This window comes from Hyaena hyaena, unplaced genomic scaffold (assembly GCF_003009895.1).
Source record: "Hyaena hyaena isolate Hyena2069 unplaced genomic scaffold, ASM300989v1 scaffold_349, whole genome shotgun sequence".
Classification (NCBI taxonomy): Eukaryota; Metazoa; Chordata; class Mammalia; order Carnivora; family Hyaenidae; genus Hyaena; species Hyaena hyaena.
This window is the reverse complement of record NW_024080982.1, coordinates 1,469,159-1,492,197: the sequence shown is the minus strand read 5'-3', so window position 1 is coordinate 1,492,197 and position 23,039 is coordinate 1,469,159. Positions and strand designations below refer to the sequence as shown.

The 23,039-nt window shown below is 36.8% G+C and overlaps 1 protein-coding gene across 1 annotated transcript in view; it reads right to left on the bottom strand.

The window, feature by feature from the left end:
- The window catches only part of USH2A (usherin), a 231,186-nt gene that overhangs the window by 37,925 nt on the left and 170,222 nt on the right, over positions 1-23,039 (bottom strand). The window contains exons 14-15 of the mRNA XM_039249900.1: positions 21,166-21,349; positions 6,932-7,095 (exon numbers count right to left, since the gene is read on the bottom strand). Coding sequence (XP_039105831.1) covers positions 6,932-7,095; positions 21,166-21,349 — 348 coding nt within the window. The remainder of the gene's footprint in view (positions 1-6,931; positions 7,096-21,165; positions 21,350-23,039) is intronic.

Here is a 23,039-nt window from a genome sequence, read left to right as displayed (position 1 = left end):
ATTTTGAACATAAAATGAATATGTGTATGCCTCTCTTCCATGAAAGGCTGAAACACTGGCTATGAGAACAGGTGTCTGGATCCCCTCTGTCCTTTTACTTTGCCATCCTTAAGGGGTTGTCCTTATGTAAATGATCCCATCTTGATGACAGCCAAGTCAACAGGAAAAAGAAAAGGAAAAACAGACATGGCGGGCATGCCCTGTGCCTATGAAAGCATAACCCAGGACCCCCACACATTACTTCTGCCCGAATCATTTCAGGCGAAAGTTTATTGATGTGGCAATACCTAATCACAAGGGAAGATGTAGCCATGAACCCAGCTCTTAGTACTATTAATGCAAAACAAGTAAAAGATGGTTATTAAGAACAATATTAAAATATATTCTGTAGATGAAATTAAAAAAACAATATCTAAAAAAGTATAAGAAATTTAAAAAATAAAAAGAGATAGAAGTGCTTCTGATTATGTCCACAAAAAGAGGTTAGACTCAAAGTGTTAAAACTCAATGAAATATTCAAAATCACCATTTCTGGGAACTCTATATCAACCACAGGCAAACGAAAAGTTAAGAGCGTATACTTACTCTTGAAAAACTAGGAGAGCTTTGAGTAGTAACAGCAGGAGTCTGTGGCCCTTTTGTGATGGGTTGTTCCCATAGTACCAGTTCCATAATTAGGGGTGTTAGTTTTACCAGTAGGGCTGACTATAAACAGTAGCTTTGGTACCATAGGGCACTGACTTGATATGGGGTTGGCAGCAGAAATTCATAGCTTTGCCATCTAAAAACGGCACAGCTGACTGGGAACAAGAGGGAAAATTCCTGGTTTGCTAGATGAGCATGTGTTCTCAGTGAGGTTAAGTGGTGACTTTACCAGATAATATACCAGGAGACCTCAGGTAGGAGAGAGCCATGGAAGACCTGAGAGAAGCCCTCTGCAGGTCTGAAGCGGGCTAGGAAGCTAGGAAGCTATAGAGGAAAACCATGAGAGCCAGTGAAAGGTGGAGGCCAAAGAACTGAGAACTAGCTGTGACTCTGAAAACATCCCCCAAACCAAACACACATTGACTGACAGAAGCTGTATGGTCTAGAAGTATTTGAGCACAAACAATGCCCAAAGATTTGGCTGATTCAGACACAGCGGTGACCTCTAAGAAGCCAGGCTGTGAGTGAAAATTAAATAATAATTAAAAAAAAAAAACTGGTTAGAGACATCAGCACCTGTACACACCTGTACACTGCAGTGGAGAAAATTTCCCATGATTTAAGTCTATGCAAACTACCAGAAAAAATCTAAACAATTTAAGTGTTTTCAACAAACAATTACAACACACTTAAAGAAACTGTAAACTATACTCATAAAATTGGCCGTGGAGAGAAACAGACTGTGAATGATCCCCAATATTAAGTGTAGAAAAGAATACTCTATAGTAGCTACTAAGAGTTAAAGAAAACACTGATGATGATGATGATGATGATGACGATGACGACGACGATGACAACTCCATAAAATGAAAGCTTTAATAGAGAAACAGAATGTATAAAAACACTAAATTCCAGAGTTGAACGATATAATAACCAAACTTGAAACTTCTCTGAAAAGGACTCAGTGGAAGATTTGAAAGGAAAGGAGAAAGAATCAGTGAACTTGAAGATAAAGCAATAGGCAGAATGAAAAGATACAGTAATATGATTTAGCCAATACACAGAAAGGAGATGAAAAATTAGAACAAACATGAACAGATCTTCAGAGACCTGTGAGAAAATGTCACATGTACCATGCATCAAAATATGTGTCATGGGATCCCCAAAATGAGAAGACAGAATGTGGCAGAAAATATTTGAAGAAATATTGGCTCAAACTTCCCAAATTTGATGGAAAGCATTTGTCTATATTTCCGTTTCCAAATAGTACAATAATGCAAGTAGGGTACAAAGAGATTAATACTAAACATATCACAGTCTAATTGCTGAAAGAAGAAAACAAAACTTTTAAAAGACTAAGAGAAAATTCATTTACAGTTGAAGAAAATACAATTAAAGGCTGACAGAAACAATTGAGGCCATAAAGTAGTAGAATGAAGTTATAGTCAGTCCTAAAAGTAAAAGGAATACTTGTTACCAAGAATTCAATCCAGAAAATCTACCCATAGAAAGAAAGAAAGAAAGAAAGAAAGAAAGAAAGAAAGAGAAAGAAAGAAAGAAAAGAAAAGAAAGAAAAAAAGGAAGAAAGGAGGGAAAGAAGGGAGAAAGAAAGAAAGAAAGAAAGAAAGAAAGAAAGAAAGAAAGAGGAAGGAAGGAAGGAAGGAAGGAAGGAAGGAAGGAAGGAAGGAAGGAAGGAAGGAAGGTAGAGGTATTCACAAATAATTTGAAAAAATAGCAAGAGAATTCTTGTAGACTAGCACTACAAGAAATACTAAAGAATTCCATCAGGCTAAAAGGAAATGACACAGAGAGCAAATAAATTGAATCACATGGAGGTAGAAAGAACACCAGAAAGGGTAAATATGGGATAAATATCAAAGACTCTGTGTATATCTCTGATGTATATATTTATATTCTCTTTTCTTCTCTCAAATCATTATTAAAAATCTATTACTATTAAAAGAAAATTATGATTATATTAGTGCAATGTGGGGTTCACTATATATACAACATATATATATACACATACACACATAAACAACATATACACCCATACACAGGGTATGATAATTCAAAGATAAGGAAGGAAAAGAAGCTATATCAAGAGCTTATTTGTTATATATTACCAGCATCATATCAGGACACCAAAAGTAGACTGCAAATGTAGATGCATACTCTAATTCATAGAGCAACTAGTAATAAAATAACACAAAAATACATATACAAAGTCAACAAAGTATAATAAACCAATTTTCAACAAGACTAACGAGAACCAAGGGAAAAATCGTGTTTTCAATAAACAGTGCAGGAACCACTGGAAAGCCACATTTGACATGAATGATACTGGAGACTTAACTCATAACATCTAAAAATTAATTCAAAATGGATCAAAGACCTAAAGCTAAAAGCTAAAAGACTATAAGACTATTATAAACAAACATAGGGGTAATTTTCCTAACCTTGGATTTGGCAATGGTTTCCTAGAAATGACACCAAATGTATAAATAATAACAAAAAATGGATATACTAAACTGAGCCAAATTTTGAAATACCTGTGCTTCAAATGACACTATCAAGAGAGTAAAAAGAAAACCTAGAGAATGGGAAAAACATTTGTAAATTGTGTATCTAATAAAGGATATGTGCCTAGAGTATGTAAAGAACAATTGCAACTTAGTAATAAAGACAAATAACCCAATGAAAACTGGGCAAATAACTTGAATAGGCTTTCTCCAAAGAAGATATACAAAAGGCCAATAACTGAAAAGATGCTCCATATCACTAATCATTAGAGAAATGCATATCAGAACTACAATGAGATAGCATCTCAAGTACATTAGATGGCTGTGATAAATACAAAATAACAATGTTGGCAAGGATAGAGAAATTTGAGCTGTTGTGCACTGTCAGTGGGAATTTAAAATAGTAAAGCTGGTATGGAAAATAGTATGGCAGTTCCTCAAAAAAATTAAAAGTAGACTTACCATATGATCCAGAATTCTGCTTCTGGTTATATACCCAACAGAACAGAAAGCAGACATTGAAAGCAGAGTGTTGAAGAAATGGCTATACACCCATATTCACAGCAGCATTGCTCACATAAGCCAAAGCATGGAAGCAATCCATGTGCCCACTAACAGATGAATGGATAAGCAAAGTATGGTATATGTGTACAATGGAATATTCTTCAGACTTAAAAGGAAGGGAATTCTAAGATAAGCTACAAAATGGAGGACCCTTGAGGACATATGCTAACTGAAATAAGCCACATACAAAAAGGCAAATATTTTGTGATTTTACTTATAGGAGGTTCTTAGATAATTCAAAATTATATAGAAAGTAAAATTGTGGTTGCCAGTGGCTGGGATCAAATGGGAGATATTATTGTCTAATAGGCACACAGTTTCCCACAAGATGTAGAGAGTTATGGAGTTGGTTGCAGATGATTATAATGAGAACTGTGCATTTAAAGCTGGCTAATATGGTCAATTTTATGTTGTATATATTTTACAACGAAATATTTTTAAAGTGTCAGTTATAGAAGCCTCTATAAGTAAAGATAAAGAAAAAAGTATGAGGGATAAAAAGATGGATAAATAACCAAGGATAAACATAGAAGTGAATAGTGTCAAGAAGACTTAACACAAACAGGCTATGGACAGTTAAATATAAATATAGATATATAAATATATATGTGTATATAATTTAGTTAAGTTCATAGTTAGAAGTTTATGGCAAATGAAATTTCATCCACTAGTAAAGCATAGAAAAGGAAGAACTATTTAATACCTGTTTTGCTACTGTCTCTCCTACTAAGAGAATGACTATAATTCTGAAAGTATGAAACAAATATTGATAGGAAAGAAGTGAAACACAAAATAAGGAAGCAGATTATAAGAGAGGGTCTAACAAACTACCGTCTCTGAATTCAATTCTTCTTCACTCTGGGAATTATATGCTCAGATTCCCAACTCAACTTTCCATCAAAGAAAAAAAAAAAAAAAGGAAACAAATCACAGATGATACTGCTAAACTATTGCCAGTGGCCTCTATGGAAGTGGAAAAGGTAATAGTCATAATCCCATAGTTCCCAAACTGCGTAGAAGGACACCATGAAACATATGAATGTTCCAGAAAAATACATGCTTGACATCTGTTGGACACAGAGCAAAATACTAGCCCGAGGTAGTTCACAGTTTCAACAATAGATAGCACTACATTCCTTTCAATAGCATCATATCTTTGTGAAGCCTCTGGTTCTGGCTGTTGCTAGAATAAAAAGCAAGTACCATGTAAAAATGAAGGTGGAACAGGATGGAAAGCAGGCTCCCTTCTGACCCATGCCACAAACCGTATGTCCTGTGCCCCGTGCTCACTCCCTTGCATGGCCAATGTGTCCTTCATTTCTGCTGACTATGTTTTGAATCCTTTAAAGGCAGGAATCCTAATTTTTTTTTCTTGAATGAACAGCCTCTGTTGATACTGAACTTCTAACTTTGCCCAGTGTTTTGTAAATTTTGTGAAACACAAAACTAAAACAGCAGTAGCAACTATCACAAGTAGGTGGAGAACTTGTGATAAGGATCACAGTTTAGAGAGAAAATTTAGTGTATATATATAATTGTGTGTGTGTGTATATTCTTCTATATATACATGCACATATATAGAGAAAAATAATTAGGAATATAAAAGTTTTTTTAACTACTGAAATTGGAAGCATTTGGAAAGGTAAGAAGGTTTAGCCCAGAGAAAGAAAGATAGAACACAAAAGTAAATGCCTACCACTGCTAAGAAAGGTATTCAGTGAACCAAACCGCCCAGCTCTGCCTGAGGTATAGTTCCTAGACTGTAAGGTGTAAGAATAAGTAGAAAAAAGCAGAGCAGCTGCCAATATTTTCACAAAAAATTAGAGGCAGAACCAATCAAAAACTGCTAAGATTCAGTATGTTGCATGTAAGTGTGTCACAAAATGCTGATCTACAACTGACATCCAAAGCAATATGCAGGAATTCTTGATGCACATAAATCAATCAATTCTATAACTAATCAAAGAATAACAAATATGCTCAGTGAAACCCATATTTGTTTAGACTGTGTTTACACAAAGACAATTATGACAGTCCTTTCCCAAAAGAAACATAAATAGCTACAATGTTATTTATACTAACATTGAGAGAGACCCAATGAAACACAGGATACTGAAGATAAAGTACATAGGTACAAAATCTGAATACATCTTGTTAATCATTAGCTACACCCTGTCTTCCATTGTCTGAAAGTCTAGTATAGCTGCTGTGGAGCCCAATATTATATCAGGTATTTCTCTGTACTAACATGCTTGTTTATGACGATTTGTCCTGGCTTATGGCATTTCCTAGCATTGTGACTCATGATAGTCCCAGGACACCCCAAGGAGAACATGCATTGTACAATATGTTGTAGAGGGTTCCTGACCACATGTTCTCAGCAGGCATTTCTTAGAAATTCTGGAAAATGTAAAGATATATGATCTTGAAGTAAATATAAATAAATCATCAATATGATCTGAAACTGTAGGCCTGTCCTGTAGGTGACTTGAGAAGTCAAGTCAAGACACTGGAGAATGGTACTGAAATGTCAAAAGATACCAAGGTATAATCTTTGACTTCCAGGAGTTAAAAATAGAAATTTGGGAGAGGTTAAAACAACAAATACAACTTACTGTAGAAGAAATATGAAATATTGCTACAATAAACAAATACTGATGGGAAAAAAGTGAGTCGTGAAATAAGGAAACATTATAAGCAAGTGTCTAAACAACTAATAATAGCATGGTACCCATAAAATTTGGGGAACAGAAGGACATAACTCATAATAAATAAGAATAAGTCTTCCATTTGATATAGAAAATTGGCTGGAAATATCCTTCGTTGGTGGGGTAACCGATACTCTTATTTAGCCAGTAGTATTGAACTTTTGCACTGAAAGTCCTATCACTGGAAAGTCCAATGTCTAGTGGAAACCAGGACTCTGGTCACCACTAGAGTGATTCCATTCCAACAAAATGTAAATTTTCCACTACTTACATATTCATCATTTTCAAATAATCTCATCAAGGGAAAAGAACACAAGTTTCATTTTGTGTAATTTGTTTCGTTTCTTTTTTTTTTTTTTTTTCATTTCTCACCTAAATCCTCCACATTTTTCCTAAGCCTTTGTGATGGGTTCTCAGCAGAGAAAGAAAATAACGAGACACTGTTCCCTGCGTGATCTTTCACCCACCAGCACAGGGCCAGAGTTCACTTACTTTTGCTGCAGCCCAGTGGATTGTTCACATCCAAATGGCTTGCCCTGGGAACACAAGTATCACACTTGGAGCCAGTGACAAATCGTTTACAGAAACACTGGCCCGTGACCAAGTGACAGGTTTCATTCAAGGCTCCTGAGAGATGACAATTGCAAGGCTGACATCTGAAAACAAGACAAATAAACCATCAAAGAGAATAATGTTTTGATTAATAATCATAGTATAAGTTACATCTATCAATAACATTGTGAAATAAGATGGTCTGTTTTAGCCAATATATTGAAAAGAATACTTGAGCTAAATAAACACAAAATCAAACAAGACGAAAAAGAATCTTTAACAAAATTTTGCTCATGATTAAATCTCTAGGAAGCCTCCTCTTTGTAAACTAATTAATGGCAAAAAAAAGTGTTATATTGCTTTTTTCATGCTACAATACATCTTATGGATTATTTTGAATGCCAGTTGTTCAATTAAGAAAACTGTAAACTTTGCCTTCTCACAAGAGTAGTTCTTCTGACAGCTAAAAGTTTAGATTAGGTACCCATAAATCATCTTTCCAAGTATCTATCAAGTTATGAAATAGAACACTGGTATGATAACCATTGATCTCCCTAAAAATCTTGAAATTCTATATTTAGTCTTATAAAGATTAAATTTCACTAAGAAAAGAGTTTGAGGAAGACATGCTCCAATACTGTTGATGCCTTAATATAGGTTATATTTCATTTTCCATTTTAGGCACCAAACTCATTTATCCAAAATGGTTGCTGTGAAGAGCCTTCTTCTGATCTATGAAAAGATGTTAATTGTATAAATATCATGAGATGACTTCATTCCAACTTAAATTTCTTGGACTTAAAGTTGTTTGTAGAAATCACTGTCCTGGCATTTTGCCATTATAGAAACCAAAACCTGTCTGTTCTGAGTAAATTATTCAGATTCGTAGCCAATGCCAATGTCATTGATTAGGATAAACAATTTTGGCACCCGGAAATGTGGGAGAAGCAAAAACAGCAAACAGCACTGACAAAACAAGTCACTTGTAAACAGGAACTTTCCATGTGGTCCATTTAAAATAACCTAAGTGGATTCACCTCTATTTTCTAATAAAGATGATGGAGAGATAGTTTCTTTATCCTCCCTGCACCCTCTCTAGTGTGATCTCTTGGGTAATCATTCAACACCCTTAAAAAGGCTGATAAAAGCTAAAGACTGCTAAATACGCTGCAAATTTGTTTTATGGACGAATATCATCTTGGGAATAAATAAAGTAGTTTCTCTTGAAAACCCCTACACTGTAGTTTGCCCTTTTTATGTCATGACAAAAGGACATTTTCCCCCTACAAACAACTTAAGGACTTAATGTAAGTCCTTTATGTAAAGACATCGCTTCAAAACTCCATTTCAAATGGTTGCTGTATTTAGACTACTTATCAGAGTTGAAGAAAATTATGCATGGAAATTAAAATGGAATTATAGAAGCAACAAAATATTTGATTTGCTCTTAATTTCATTATATGCTATTACTTAGAGCATATTGTTTGTAGGCTTTTAATGTAATATTGGTAAGCATAAACAATAAAGGCAAGCTTCTCCCAATGCATATATATATCACTACACCACTCATGAATAAGTGTCTCTTGAGTATTTCAGTTTTTATTACCATTCACTCATGAGACAATCACACTTACTTTACATACAGTACATTTAGAGTAATAGTTTCCAGTGTATAACATAATTCCTTTCCTTGATGTCGTTCTATTTTCTCCCAGCTAGCTGCTACACGTTTAACTCCAAGTCAGCTCTGTCAATATCCATGGGATATTAAGTTCTGAATCCAAATGGAATAAATAAATCGCCTCTTAGGAAAGCATGCAATGTTTTGAGTAATTAAATGTGACTATTCCTGATTTTATAGTCTCTTATCCCAGCTGGTGTTATATCTAACTTATCTGACTTGTTATAATTCCTTGACTTCAGTAAGAGAGGATTTTACCTGAATGAAATTCATAGGAGACTTTCCTGAATATTATAGTTTGTTTCTAACCCAAAGAACACCAGGGATGATTTTGTAATTAAGGTTAAGTAAAATGATTCCTATAAATTTCTCAGCCACTCAAATATAATTTTAAACATTTCCAAGACTCTTTAGCAAATAAGCTACAAGTTTGATGTCATTTTCTAAGTTATCTCAAGAGCACCTCCTAAATGAAATATATTTCACGTTTATTAAAACAAAATTATACATAATAAAGGGAGAAGACATTTTAAGCTTAGAAAGAGAAACACTAAACTAAGATGAATTGTGATATTGATTTTGTCAGGATAAATGGTTTTTGTAATATTAATATAAAGAAGCCTTCATTACACTGACTCTCCTGGTACAGCCCGAGCTTCTCCCACAATCTGTTTAAAATCTTCATTTTTCATCCTTATGGGAAAACCTCACTTGCTAAATGGATTTCATAAAGAGTAATCTGTCAAGATTTATATAGATAAACAATTTGTGATGTTTATTGACCAGTTCATTATGGTAAACAAAACACAAGTAAAGCACCGCTAATCTCTGCCAGCACTATGCTATTATAGTTCTGTTCGGGCCCTTATGTAACTCAATGTTTACTGAGTACAATGGGAAATGAGTTAATTGGCCTCTGTTCCCTAAATCACAAATCTCATATATTTTCCTCTCCACAGAACTTAGTCCAGTTGTGCAAATAGTAAGAGAAAGAGCTATCCTACTTATTATTATTGCAAAACATCACTATTAATAAAGGAGTGTATTTCATTGATGTATTTCATTGTCAGGAGCTTCATCATCTGAGAGAGCACTATACTAGGAGGTCCGGGGATGTCTTCCAAGATATAGATCACTTCATTGACATTTCTTTTTGAACACCTCTCTTCTATCTGGGGATTCAACTCGTGGGCACCATCAAATGTATTTATATATATTGATTGATATAAATAATATTCATTGAGGTCCAATTATGTTCCAGGACTGGAAGAGGCACTGAGAACATAAAGAGGAAAAAGATGGAGTTGTCCTTGTCTTCAAAGAGCTCACAGTCTAGCACGAAATATAAAATACAGCATTACTAAACATACATGCAGACTCTGTGGGCACAGAAAAGGACAAAACTGGTTGGTGTGGCAGGAGGGGATGGGACAGTGGAAGGAGTATTTAAAAAAATCTTGGGGGCACCTGGGTGGCTTAGTCATTTAAGCATCTGACTCTTGGTTTCAATTCAGGTCATGGTCTTGGAATTCGTGGGTTGAAGCTCCACATCAGGCTCCACAATAGCGGTGCAGAGCATGCTTGGGATTCATTCTCTCTCTCTCTCTCTTTCTCTCTCTCTGCCACTCTCCTGCTCATGCTCTCTCATTCACTCTCTCTCAGAGTAAATAAACTTTATTTTTTCCCTTTCATTTTTTTATTTTTATTTTTTTACAAATAGTTTATTGTCAAATTGGCTTCCATATAACACCCAGTGCTCATCCCCACAAGTGCCCTCCTCCATGCCCATCCCCCTCCCACATCCTAAAATGAGCAAATCAGAGAACTCTAGATGCTGGCGAGGATGTGGAGAAACGGGCACATGTGGTGGTGGGAATGTAAACTGGTACAGCCCGTCTGGAGAACAGTGTTGAGGTTCCTCAGGAAACTAACAATAGAAACTAATAGAAACAATAGAAACTAACAATAGAAACTAACAATAGAACTCCCCTATGACCCAGCAATAGCACTGCTAGGAATTTACCCAAGGGATCCAGGAGTGCTGATGCATAAGGGCACATGTACCCCAATGTTCATAGCAGCACTCTCCACAATAGCTAAAACATGGAAAGAGCTTAAGTGTCCATCAACGGACGCATGGATCTCTCAGAGTAAATAAACTTTAAAAAAAAAAAGAAGAAGAAGATGGAATCTTGGAAGAGATGTTTGAGCTGACGATTAAAAGTTGAATAGGAATATGCCAGGCAAGTCAGAGAGGGACAAAGGGGAGAGAAAAGAAATATCAGGAGAGGGTATGAGGTTATAACCAATTCAAAATTTTGGGATATAAATTCAGAATAGGGAGGAGTAACAGACAAAACTAACTGAGAAAGTTAAGCAGAAGCAAGATATTGCTAGAGAGGGGGCACCAGTGACTGTGGTAAGGAGTAATGGGAAGGAGAGGGAGAGATTTATGAAATGTGGGGTAAGTAAAGTCAAGAGATCGAGGTAGACAAATTGAAAAGAGAAGCTAAGGAGGGCCTAGATTTACTTCCAGTTTTCTAATTTGCTGACAGGTAGGTGATAGGTACACCATTCGACATAAAGATTGGATAAGGAAGCAATCTCAAATTGCTGAGGAATTTTAGACAAGGACTATTAATGATTATTAATGAGTAAAACAGAAAGAGACGTTAAGGGTACTTTGGAGAAATTGGACAGTTGCCTTCCATCAGTCGCTAGCACAAAGACTTGCACACAGTAAAGATTCGATAAATAAATATTGTTGAGTAAATGAATGAATAAAGCACTAGGAAAGCTTTAGAATCAGAATAGGACACCACAGATAAATCAAATGTGACACATAGCTCTAAGAACAATTTAGCTCTTTTGAGTCCTTTTTGATCAGCTTAGCTGTCCTCTCAGCTAACCTTTCTCCCAAGGAAGGGATTGGTTTCTTCAAGATTGGCCTCAAGTTTGACACCTTAAGGCCCGCACAATTCTCCATTGAGTCCTCTGGTTCAGGATCCTGTGAGTGCTAGAGCGCCCTCTAGAGGAGTTTGTTTTCCTGCTGGTTAAGATTCTATTTCTGCTGTGGAACTGTGGCTCACTGAGGTTCTTGGGTTTTGTTTGTTTGTTTTTGTCACAGCCTACTAATAGCATTGGATTCTCTTGGAACTGGAATCAGAGTTATAGGAGAGCTATGTGGGGGCTCGGAGATACTTCTTGTGTGAACTGAAAGCCAGACTCACACATCTTATTGGAAATGAAGGGAGAATGGTATTGTCTCATCTAAAAGGGAGGAGTTAACAGTAGCCAGTCTACCTTCTCTGGTGAAGCCTTCCTAGGCACAGATAAAGGGACTCATCATGACTAAACCTGGACAATGACTCTTTTGCATCCAGGGAACAATGACATCTGAGTCCAAGGAGGTGGCATCCCTGACATTAAGAGTTTGCTTAGCAGAGTTCTGCATCTGAGACCCCTATCGCTTTCCCCTTTGTTGACATTCCACCTAATCACAGAGAGCACATACTGGTGACCAAAACCGAATATTTGAAAGAAATAAAATCTCAGAATGTTCACTACATTAACAATGTCATCTGTGTTTACATCTAGAAGAAACCCTAGTGTCACTTTCCTTAACCTCCTCATTATAGGAACATAATAACTTTGAGTTATGATAAGAGATTCAAATTTAGTGTCTTCAGGTAGAAGAGAGATTACACTTATTCTCTGTGGCCCCAGAAGGCACAAATAGACTGGGCAAAAAGAAAAAGTCACAGGGATGAAATTATCTTTCTCCGAATTAGAGTTGTCTGAAACAAACATGAATTGCTTCATGAGACAGATGCATTTTCAGTTCCATGTTTTTGAGCAGAAGCTGAGTGACCAGTTATTCTCAAAAGGTGATTTATTCAGAGAAATGTACAGGGCAGAGTTTAACCAAAATTACTTTAAGATTCCTTCCAAGTCTAAAAAGCTATGATTTTATGATGCTTAGTGGATATAAGTGACTTGCCCAAGCGACAGTGAATCTGGTTACAGGGTCAGCAATCTTTATGTATAAAGGAACAGATAGTAAATATTTTAGGTTTTGTGGACCGTGTGACCCTTGCTGCTCTAGTAGTATGAAAGCAGTCATAGACAATACATAAAGAATGATTATTGCTGTGTTCTAATAAAACTTTATTTCCACAAACAGATGGTAGGCCAGATCTGCCCAGCAGGCCATAGTTTGCTGAACTCTGGTAAAGTAGGTTGAATCATGACCACTCAACAATGTCCAAGTCCTAATATCTGGAACTTGTGAATATGTTACACCTTACTTGATAAATGGAATTTGCAGAAGGGATTAAGTTAAGAATTTTGAGATACAGAAATTATCCTGGATTATCCAAAAGTGCCCAATATAATCACAAGATGATAGGAAGAAGCCAGGAAGGGGAGGGACAGAGTGAAAAGTTTGCAGAACATAAGCAGAGTTCAGAGAAGAAAGAAAACATTACTCCGCTAGTTTTGAATATGAAGGAAGTAGCCATGAGCTAAGGAATGTAGGTGGCCACTCCAACTGGGAAAAGCAAGTGGATTTTCTCCTAGAGTGTCCAAAAGAAACATAGGCCTGCTGACACTTTGATTTTAGCCCAGTAAAACTAATTTTGGACTTTTGACCTCCAGAACTATAATAGAGTCATGTTGTTTTGAGCCATGAAAATTGTAGTCAGTTATTACAGCACTAATAGGAAACTAATATGCTTAGTCAACTGGAAAAGTCATAACTGGACCCTAGATACCTGATGCCCAACACTGAGGTATCCTCATTCCATCACAGTGAATAAATGCTACTAATTTAAAAAAATGGACATTTCTTAGAGAATACTACAGACTCTATATTAAAGAAAAAAATATATCATTTAGTGGTCATGGAAGACTGAAAAAAAATGATCACAACTCCTCACCCCTCTCTTTATGCAGACCCTTTGCAACCAACTGCACAATTCCATTGTCCAAAAGTAGAATCCATTTCCCCACCCCTGAATATGGGTGGGCCTGTGACTTGATTTGGCCAATAGAATAAGGCAAAGGTAACAACATGCCAGTCTCGAGTGTAGACCTTGGGTATCCTGGCACACTTCTGCTCTCTTTCTGGGCACTCTGCCACTACTTTGTGAGCAAACCACAGCTAGACTGCTAGATGACCGAAGGTGCCTAGGCCTTTTACTCCCACCACCCTAGATAACAGCCAGCTGCCCGAGAAGGTGTCAAGGTGGAGAATGAATCTGTGGGGTGCATTCCCCAATATTCCCACTCTCACACCATGAATGGATATAAGTTGACAAGTAAATTATCTGCCTTCATTTGAAGTCATTGATCTGGTTCTCAAAGAAAGACCAGTTGAGATCAATTGGAAATACACATGTGAAGAGATTAACAGACCAAATCTATAGCTCAGTGTTCAAATGGAGAATGTTTGCAGTAAAACTAAAAATAATCTGGTCATAGAAGAATGTTACTTCATCATATGTTTTATGAGTCTGAGCCTTTAGATTCTCTGGCCAGCCTAGCTCTCCAAATTCTATCATCTGAGGAAAATTACACTTCTAGCTCCTAACTCCTTGAGGCTTAAAAAAGACAAAATGCAACCAACGAATACAAAGAGAACTCATTAGAGGAAAAACTTTGAGGGACTGTGACATGTGGGTGGTATGTAAGAAAAGCAGTGGTGTGACAGATGAACAGAGCAGTCTTGGCCATGGAAAGGAAGAATCGTACTTACAGGTCAACTTGAGGACAGCACCAGGAAGTACACTGTGTCAAATATGAGTACCAACTACCAATTGAATAGAATTGAATGTGGCCCATTTTTGTCTCATTGTTTTTGGTTTAGACAAATACGATATGCTTTTTTTTGCTTTATTGATTTTTCAGTGGGAAGACTTTTTTCGCTTCATTGTTTTCAATACTGATTAAGTCATGTTTGCTTTATATGTCAGAGGTAAATAGAGTGATTTTTGCACTTGGACCAGTTTTTTAAAATACATGCCCCCTTTTTGTGATAGGTAACTTTTGAAGAATGAACCACTTGGATGAAAATAGGCAAATGATTTTTCAGCTTGTTATTATTGTGTTTGGTGGATTTTTGCTGTTGTTGCTGCAGTTTAGGGTGAGGGCCTATTTTATTTATTTCATCCTTGGGAGTATACAAAAAGTCTAGAAAATAAGCCAAGAGAAAAGTGTAGCAGACATAACCGTAAAGAGAACATGGAAAGGGGAGGGGGGGTGAACTTCATGGAAGGTTAAATAAGATCCCTTGAACATATAAATGGAAAAAGCAGATGAGGAAGTCAACTTATTTACTAAGTCAATAAAGAGATCCAATGATACTTGCATCTTCTCCTTTCTTAACAACAAAATACTTCCAATCTGTTGTAGAGTTTTGGAAATTAGTGAAAATATGTGTATATTTGTAAGTACCTACCATAATACCTAGTTCAAAATAAATTCACTTGATTTTTGTTGATTTTCCTTCTTTTTAAAAAAATGTCATCAGGGCATCAATATTTATTGCATTTAGACTATAAGTGAACTTTTCCTTCAAGAAACAAAGTTCCTTTTACTAAATGGAATCCCATATATTTTAGTCATCTTTGTACAGAATTTCAAAATAGTCAATGTTAGTATATATATGTATATACACAATAACAACCAGAAGTCAACAAAGAGATTTCAATATCGTTCAGGAAAGGAATGGAAAACATAAAAAAAATAAAATCCATTTTTATCTCTTCTCAATGATGAACAGAAGTATAAACTCAAGCAATTCTCAGTGTCATAGTCTGAAATATCTTTTGCTATGACCTTCTGTGCCTGAAGATTTCTTCTCTAATGATTATCACTGTTAAAGTGAAAAGAGACAGTCAAACCCATCAGTGGAAGAGAAGGGTCAGCTCAGAGCACAGGCATTCTATACGACTGATTGAGCAGAGGACACATCCTGCTGATTTCGTTGGGCCCCAGATGGTCATGGGGAGCTTTATGCTTCCTATTTATTTAAGAGAAGCTGCATTATATATGGTAGGTCTTGCTTCCAATAGTTCTTTCAAGCACAGCCTCAGAGCCAATCTTGTCCAATCTGAGCAGTCTGAGCCCTACTCACATATGGATTGTGTGACTTGAATTTTAAGGTTTATATACCTTCACCAAGATGATGATGGCATGCAATGGCATGAGACTTTATTTTTATTTTGGGAGGAAAGTAATATAAAAGAGAATTAGTTCTGTGTTGGCTATGTTAAGAAAGAGATGTGTAAATTTAAACCTCAGAGAGACAGGTAACTATAGGCCTAGAGCCCATGGCAGGAATCTGAATAGATGATGATATATTGGACAGTCATTAACATTATATAAGTGGCCAGAATCATAAACACAGATATGTAAATTTTAGGGGTAGATTAAAGAGGAGTAATCAGGAAAAAGGAAGACAAATGAGAGAGATAACTTGGAGGCCAAAGGAAGAGATAATTTTAAAAAATAGGGAGGACAGTAAAATAATTGGCATATCAAAAAACCATGAGTCATAAGAAGCAATCATAAATCAACTTTACTCTCATCTTTCCCTGATCTTTTGAATATACTGCATGGGACTAATTCTCCTGTCTTCCACTTGGATACAAAGTTGAGTCAGATACCTGGCTTTTCTGGTCTTTCTTAGGCAATAGAAAGTGTTATAATTACTTTAACTCATAAAGCACATGTTCAACAAGAACAAAACTGGAGGCATCACACTTGCTGATTTCAAAATATATTATAAGGCTAAACTAATCAAAACACTATGGTACTGACATAAACAGAGATATAGACCAATGAAACAAAAGAGAAAGCTGAGATATAAATCTACATATATATGTGATCAACTGATCTTTGGTAAAGGTACCATGCACACAAAATGGGGACAGGGTAATTTCTTCCAAAAATGGTGTTGTGAAAACTGGATATTCATATTCAGAAGAATGAAATTAGACCCTTATACTATATACAGAAAACAGCCCGAAATGTATTAAAGATAAACGTAAGTTTGGAAGTTGTAAATCTAGTAGAAGAAAATACTGGTAAAAGCTACTTGACGTTGGTCTGGGCAATGATTGTTTGGATATGACATCAAAAGCACAGGAAACAAGAGCAAAAATAGACAAATGGAATTGCATCAAACTAAAAAGCTATGCACATCAAAAGAAACAACTAACAGAAGGAAAAGGCAACTTATATAATCGGAGAAAATGGGAGAAACCATCTGCTAAGGAATTAATATCTAAAATATATAAGAAACTCATAAAATTCAATGGAAGAAAGAAGGGAGGGAGGGTGAGAGGGAGGAAGAGGAAAGAGAAAAGGAAAAGGAAGGGAACCTCAAAAAATGAGCAAATGAGGGGCACTTGGGTGGCTCAGACTGTTAAGTGTCTGGCTTTGGCTCAGGTCATGATTATCGTGGTTTGTGGGTTCAAGCCTCACAATAGTGAGTTCAAGTTCAAGCTCAAGCCTCAAACTCTGTGCTGACAGCTCAGAGCTTGGAGCCTGCTTCGAATTCTATATCTCCCTCTCTTTGCCCCTCCCCTGCTCATGATCTGTCTCTCTCTCTCTCTAAGATAAATAAACATTAAAATAAATTTTTCAATAAACAGGAAAACAAAATAGACAGTTTTTCAAAGGAGACATACAAATAACCAACAGCTACATGAAAAGGTGCTCAACATCATTAGTCATCAGGAAAATGCAAATCAAAACCACCATGAGATATCACCTTACACCTGTTATGATAGCTATTGTCAAAAAGACAAAAAGACAAAAGATAACAGTTATTGGTGAGGGCGTGGAGAAAGGGGAACCGATGTATATTCCTGGTGGGAATGTAAATTGGTACAGTGATTATGGCAAAGAGTATAGACATTCCTCAACAAATTAAAAAGAAAACTTTACCATAAGATTCCACTTCTAGGTATATATCAAAGTAAATAAAATCAGCATCTTGAAGAGAGATCTGCACCCACATGTTCACTGCAGGATTAGTCACAAAAGGCAAGATACGGAAACAAACTAAATGTCCATCAAAAGGTGAACAGAAAAAAATGCGATACACATACACACACTGGAATATTATTCAGCCATGTGAAAGAAGAAAATCCTGCCACTTACAGCAACATGGATGAAACTAAATGACATTACGCTAAATGGAATAAGCCAGCCAGAGAAAAACAAATATTGTATGGTATCACTTATATGTAGAAAGTGAGGGAATGAGAAGGAAACGCATCACAGCAGTTTCAATCAGCACAGGCACATGGTCTTCAGGTCCTCTTAGGTTCAGGGCAGGAGCAGAGTCATCATCCCTGGAACTGACCCACTTACAACAGAAAGAAAGCTCTTCTTAATAGCACGGAAGTTACTGGGGAGGGTCGGCATTTGCTCCCTACTGGGAGTAGAAGGTGAAAAAGTTAGGAAAGGGGCCTAACCAAAAGAATTAGGTAGGGGTATCAAACATGAGTTTGAGGAAAGGTAGGAGCCAATTATGAGGGAATTTGGAGACGAGAGGATTGGGGAAGATGTGATGTGTTCGCAGAGTAACATTTCTGCAATTAGGAAGATATGAGAAGTAGGGAAGTTCCAAGAAAAAAGAGAGAAAGAGAGAAAGAGAGAGAGAGAGAAAGAGAGAGAGAAAGAAAGAGAGAAAGAGAGGAAGGAAGGAAGGAAGGAAGGAAGGAAGGAAGGAAGGAAGGAAGGAAGGAAGGAGAAAAAGAAATCCTGGTTGTGCTCATGAAAATATGAAAATTGGTTATTGGGATGGGAACTGAATGAATGAGAAGCAGGAGGGAAATGCCATCCCTTGGAGAAAGTTCACAATGAATGGAAACACGGAAGTCTGAAGACAAAAACAATGAGGACGGAGGCAAAGTGGTACCACTTCAGAGGACAATTTGTAGTTTTTGAAAGGCATCTTGGAATCTGACTCGATATAATTACCAGTCAGTTAATAGGTAAAGGTATACAATTATATTTATATAAAATGTGTCATGAATCTTTTCACTTTGAACCTCTAATTCCCATAATTACCCTGGATCTTTTGTTCTTTAGAATCTGCCCACCTTTTCACACTCTGGCTCCCTCTGAGACTGCAACCTTCGCTGATCGCTTTTATTTTACTGAGCTCTGCCTTCTTGATTTTAATCTCAGTACCTTATAATAATGTAGCTTATACCTATTTTTTCTTGGCTCTTCCTGTTTCTCATCAATTTTTGGTTTACATTTAAACACAACATTTAGGGGGCTAAAACACCTCGGGGGCTCAGTCAGTTAAGCGTCCAATTCTTGATTTTAGCTCAGGTCACGAACGCATGGTTCATGGGATCCAGCCCCCCATCAGGCTCCATGCTAAGTGTGTCGCCTGTTTGGGACTCTCGCTCCCCCTCTCTCTGCCTTTTCCCTGCTCTATGCTCCCTGCTTCCCTCTCCCTCTCTCTCCCACCCTCAATAAATAAATAAATAAATAAATAAATAAATAAACAAACAGATAAACAAACAAATTTTTTTTTAACAGCTTTCAATCCAGGGAGTTCAACTCCAGTGTAAGTGATTCTTACTGCAAAGTGATAGATGACAGATGATAGATTACTTACAGAGAGCACACTATTCTGTAAGTAATTCTTAATCCTGAATTCAACTGGGATGGGGTGTGGGATGGGTAGATAAACTAGAGGGAAGCAGCATAGAGTAAAGGTCTGCCTGAATCTAAGAACACTGAAGAGCAGATGAGTCGTATAATGAGGGAATAAAGATTCACTTAAATAAAGCTAAGGGAAAAAGCTGAGACCATTAGAAACCTCCTGGACACTAATAACGTAGTAATACTGGGAAGAATAGCAAGGAATATGAGTAGAGGGTAAGTAGGTAAGCCTGGCACAAATCGACACAGATGCATGAACATTCCGAGGAGGAGAGTAGATTAGGGAAGGTGTTTTTCTTTGGGAATTAATTGTTGCCAGAAAGACTATAAAAAATATAAGAAACCAACAGACAGAGGTGTCCAGGAGTGAAACAAACCCACGTGAGAATTCCACCTGGGGAACATGTGAGATGGTCTTTCAATAAAAAGTCTGTAAAGGAGATAGTATGTGCCACAAATGGCTCCAATTTTACTATCAAAATCCTGACAGTACTTTTGGTTTAATGTTCACTGTACCATGTACTTTCTATGCTCATTCAGAGTGATTTAGTATTTGTAGAAAATAGTACTAATGCTCTCAGGCCACCAAGATGATATTCCTTCCAATGGCAACAGAAGTGGAACACCATGAATTTAAAAAAAATTGAGATATGTGTAATAAGAATAAGAATTATTTTGATAAATACCTTAAATATCATGTTAAAGATTTTTAATCCCATTGAATTTCAGTAGAAAGCCAAATGCACTAGATTTGAGTTCTTTTTCAATAATTTAGCCTGTCACCCTGTCCACACTCTAATCGAGGTGTTAATGAAGAGTGTAACAGCCAAAAGGCAGGCAGCAGGGGGCAATGAGTTGAAAAGAGCCCAGATAATCTCAAACCCTTGACTAATTAGCAATTATATTTATAAACACACACACACACACACACACACACACATTGAGAAACAGCTCTGATCTGTATGTACAGAACATAATACTATTTGCTTGATGATAGAAATGCCAAAGAATTCAAGGATATAGTCCCAAATGGAGGGACACAAACTTATAATCTGACCAGACTGAAAGACACACGTGGAACTGGCATTCCAGCACATTTTCAAATGTACAGCAATGAGCACAAATGTATGAACATCAATGCTCACCAGTATACCAGGAATGAGAAGTAGAACATTAAAGACCAGGCAACTTTGAAAAGTGGTTAATTTACTTTTGAAATGTACTTTACACACTGGGGAAAAAATCATATCACTTAGTACAAAAATATGTTTCCAATCTGGTCTTTAACCTAAATTAGAAAAGCAGGAAAACCAGAAGTAGATGAAGCAAGTATGTAAATAAATTAGCAATAAATCCAGGGTCCATGTAGAACAAGGGATAAACATACATATACTATATATGTTGGCCTGTATTGTGTGTGTGTGTGTGTGTGTGTGTGTGTGTGTGTGTCTGTACATGCACGCACATTTATTTCTATGGATATCCCTTTACCTGTTTTCTCCATCTAAATTATAAGTTCTTTGAGGGAAAAGGATTTTAACTAAATATTCCCAGATCTTAACACTAGGGACGTCTGTCAGCATATAGCCAACTACATATTGGAACTCTAGGAAATATTCAAAGACTACTATTATGTTCAACAAACACAGGCATCAAAGAGTCAAAAGTATATCAACAAACCTGGAAAACTAAAAACATTGCTTTTTACAAAAAATACTGACAAAAATCACTATCAGGAGAAAAATTACTATAAATATTATTCAACACAAATACTTAAATATTAATTATTAAAAACATTTACCTTCCAGTCTGAGGATCGAATCCAAAGTAACGGTCTCTACAATGGTCACAACTTTGCCCAGCAACAGAAGCATCTTGGCAAGTGCATTGACCAGTTCGGCTACTGCAGATGTGATGAACTGCACCTGTTAGATGGCATGAACATGGCAGGCAGCCAGTGGCATTGCCTGGAGAAATATAAAAACCTGGAGATAAAGAAATGAAAAGTTTTTATATATAGCTCCTACCCAGTCTTTTTCTTTAAAAGACAGTGTTTTGATTACACCAAAACCCAGAGCACTATTGTGGCACTTCCCGACTCCCAGTACAAATGTGGTTATAGCTGCTCTTAACGAGTGTTATCAGTTACAACCAAAGAAAGGCTGAGTAAATAATTTGCATTGTACCTGGGTGTCTCCCAGGCAACGAAAATTTGGTGCATGTAAAATCTACTTCATGATCTTTCCACTAAAAACTAGTTCTCCTGTAATATCTCCATTCCCACAAATAGTACCACCATTTATTCAGCTGCTCAGCCTACAACCCGGAGACATCTTTGGGAAGAGATCCAGATAAAAATAGAAGATGGCCAGTTTAAATTTAAATTTCTGATAAACAATGAGTCTTTTTAGTAAAACTATGTGACATGTGCTTATATTAAAAAATGATTATTTAAAATTTAAATTTAAATGAGCATTCTGTAGTTCGCTTGAGTCCTTCATATCCCTCCACCCCTATGTCTAGCTAATTACCAAGTCCTATGGATAATGTCTTCTAAGAATTTTAAACTTTCTTTTTTTTAAGTTTATTTATTTTATGAGGGCGAGAGAGAGAGAGAGAGGGAGGGAGGGAGGGAGGGAGAGAGAAATGAATGTGAGTGGGAGAAGGGCAGAGAGGGGGGGAGATAGAGGATCTCAGTGTAGGGCTCAATCACAAATCATGAGATCATGACTTGAGTTGGACACTCAATTGACTGAGCCGCCCAGGCACCCCAGGAATTTTAAACCTTCTGCTCTTCATTCTTACTGCCATCCCCCTAGTTACAGTCACCACTTAGTTTATTGTAGTAAATAGTATGGAGGAGAGGCAATGGTAAAAGCCTTATATTCATTATCTTACTTCCCACAGCAACACTAGTAATTCAGGTATTATTATTACATCCATTATATATATGACAACACCAAAGGTTAGAAAGGGTAATACACTTTCCTAAAATAATAGTCAACAAATTGCAGATTCACACATAAGCATCTCAACTACAGAGGCTGTCTGATCTAATGGTCTCCTCTTGGCCCCTACAACTGATTCTTTTTTTATATTTATTAATTTATTTGAAAGAGAGAGAGAAAGAAAGAGAGAGAGCAGAGAGGGGCAGAGAGAGAGGGAGAGAGAGAGAATCCCAGGCAGGCTCAGCGCTGTCAGCCCAGAGCCGAATGCAGGGCTGAATCTCACAAACTGCAAGAGCCAAAATCAAGAGTTAAATGATCAGCTGACTAAGCCACCCAGGCACCCCAATCTATTCTTCATGGAGTACATGAAACAACATTTTTCAGAGTGTGGTTTAAATACCTCCTTCCTCTACTGAAATTTGCTTGATGGCTTCCTATTCCCTTTAGGGAAAAAAAGAAGATCCAAATCCCTAATCCAGCTTCCAGTCAATCCTGGCAGGCCCCACTTCTATCTTCAGCTTCCTTTCACTCACTGCTCATCCTCAATTCACTCTGCTCCAGTCATAATTCTTGATACCTAAAGGCCCTTTTACCGGCATGCCTGTCTTTTGAAATGATTTTGGCCCATCTTTTATGCTTGGTTCACTCCTACGCACATCAGGTCTTGTGACTTCCTTGAGTAACCTAGACTAGGAAAGGTTAAACATGCCTGTACAGCTTCATAGCA